Source organism: Loa loa (assembly GCF_000183805.2).
Source record: "Loa loa unplaced genomic scaffold supercont3.875, whole genome shotgun sequence".
NCBI classification, from domain to species: domain Eukaryota; kingdom Metazoa; phylum Nematoda; class Chromadorea; order Rhabditida; family Onchocercidae; genus Loa; species Loa loa.
Window position 1 is genome coordinate 6,319 of NW_018109055.1, and position 2,607 is coordinate 8,925.

At 33.1% G+C, this 2,607-nt stretch overlaps 1 protein-coding gene across 1 annotated transcript; it reads left to right on the plus strand.

Annotated features, from left to right (window-relative positions):
- Positions 1–876: 876 nt before the first annotated feature.
- LOAG_12399 (hypothetical protein) lies at positions 877–1,659 on the plus strand (the record flags this gene model as incomplete). Its single annotated transcript, XM_003147912.1, has 2 exons — positions 877–999; positions 1,465–1,659. The coding sequence occupies 2 exons, from the start codon at positions 877–879 to the stop codon at positions 1,657–1,659; spliced, it is 318 nt and encodes a 105-aa protein (XP_003147960.1).
- Positions 1,660–2,607: the final 948 nt, after the last annotated feature.

Below are 2,607 nucleotides of genomic sequence, written 5' to 3' on the forward strand. Positions count from 1 at the left end.
GTGTATTTACAAGACAAACCGACTTCCTCACGAACTTCTTCGTACTAAGTTAGGGCTTCATTTGGATAGATAAGCTTGGGATTTAATTACCCAAGTTTCGAGCTCAGCAAATAAATTGTCTGGCAGTCATTACATTCCACGACAAAAGGCTTCCAGTGGCATGAAATATTCTGTTAATCCTAATTTCTACAGAAAAACTGATTTTGACAGTATTATTTGCTTTTTTGCATAATCTGTATAAAATACTTTTTATTTTATAATGCATGCTGGTGTGACACAAAATACTCTGTTTCCAGTGCTTCAGTGACACTAAATGTTCTGTTATTCCCAGTTTCTATAGAAAAAACTGTTTATGCCAGTATTATTTGCTTTTTTGCATAATCTATATGAGATACTTTCTGGTTTACAATGTATTGCTATTCAATTCAAAATGGAAAACTAAGACTGATTCCGATTTTTTTTTTGGAAATTTTTGATCTCCGATTGATTTGATCTTTTTACTACAAAAGGAATATTTTCGTTCAAAATTCAGTCTACTGTCACAAACTCCTTCCCTTTTCACCAAATCCGTTCCTACGATTTCTTCTACTCATTTCATAGCATTGATTAGTCATCGTATATTTTTGATTTACAGCTCATGATCGTAATGGATTTTAAATGTTTTGCCATTATCACATCCATTTTGAGCTATGTGGTATCATCCAATATCACATTAACAACAGGTAGACTTTTTGAATTTCCAAATTTCAAATTTAAATGAGCTATTTTTAAGTGGTCCATTGTAAATAATTGGGAAAATTGAATGAATTTATACTTCCTGTTCAAATATGTGAAGAACAAGAAGTGATGAATTAATTGAAATTTCAGGAGAAACAGATGAGGAAGGACCCAGCGCTCCTAAAAAAAGAAAGATTGAAATTGAATTTCGGTATCCCAACGATGAAGCAGCCTTTGTTTTTAGACAAGTGGGAAATCAAATTCCTAGTTACTTACCTGCAGGTGATTTAAAAAATATGACGTTAGCACTTACCTCTCACTTACGTATTATCACGCTACATATATTCCCTAAGGTCGAAAAATCATATCCGTCATATTCTGTGAATTCAATTACTAGTAACTATAGGAGATAGGAGGAATTGGAATGAGTTAATAAGTTATAATGAATTGATTGGTAATAATAATAACTATCGATTATTCCTTCATATATCTTACAGGGGAATTCTCGAGATGTCGAAATCTCCAAACTATGAGTTAAAACCAACGACGTGGAATACTGCATTACCGGGACTGTAAAATAACCCCTTAAGATTTAGAGAAAGCTTTGGAACTCGCACCTAAGATAAATTTCACCGACGATCAAGTATGCTCCATTCTTTGTTCCAGTTAAAAATCAGAAAGTAGAAGTAAGAAAGAACTTATAAGAGACGAAGATATGATGACGTAATGATGCAAATTCAACTTTAGCACCGATTATTCTTCGAGGAGAATCATTGGACACCAGGTCAAGCTATTTTGTTTGGTAGAGAAAAACCGATCAATATGATACCCGCGGCGTGCATTCCTTGCTTAGTGCTACTTTTCACGTCTTACAAAGATCATCTAAAAATACTCGATGGATTCGTACTTCGTACTTCGTTTGAATGGATTTTTGCATCATAATCTTATTGTAATAAATTAAAGAATGGCATTAAACCACTATTAAACAAACGAATAGTTCTAATCATGTGATTTCAGCACCTAAACCAATCCACCCCCGTAAAATAAAAGGAAGTCCAATGAACGGAGTGCTAATCCCATATTTAAGCTCATATTCGTGCAAAAAGTTTGATCTTGAGCTAACGTGTGTTAGTTAACTTTATATTAACAGAAGCAAACTGTAATCATTATCAAATTATGCTAAAGTCATCCAATGTTAACATTGAATCGTTTTTGACACAAATACATTTTTGGTACCAATGATTTCTATTCCAAACCTCGCATCAATAATCAAATGTGACAGTCGAATGGTCATAATACTTATAATTATAATGAAATGTTATATGAATGATAAAGAAATCTCTCTTTTTCAAAATATACTAAGAATTGTAAGCAAAAGGCATAATATTACAAACAGTTTGATTGGGGAATGCAATTAGAATTAGATTTGAACTAATACACCGAGAATGTAATTTGTTCTACCCCAAAAGATCAATGCAAAACTCTACTGTATATTCAGTAATCAATAGGTATATTGATCATTGTCATGCTTGTCCTTAACTGCAATAGTTTTTTTCAGTGAGCACAGCACATTTTTCGCCGGACTGAATATCCATGAAATGAGTTAATTGAAGCTTAATGCATGCATCAGTATGCAACACCCCGAAGTATTATATTTGTAGTGAAGTGAATTCTACATAGGATTTCTTTGCTAGAACTTATTAGAATTACGATCTTCGAAACTTAATGAGATAATCATAAATCCCAGGATGAAGTGAAACTGGTCATTTAATTGTCAACGAGGTCAAATATACTAGTGGATACGTTGCAAGTTTAGCCCAGGATGTAGTCAGTGAAATTAGAAAGGAAGTAAAGAGTGCGCCAATTCGCGTTGTTGCTCAATCAAATAAT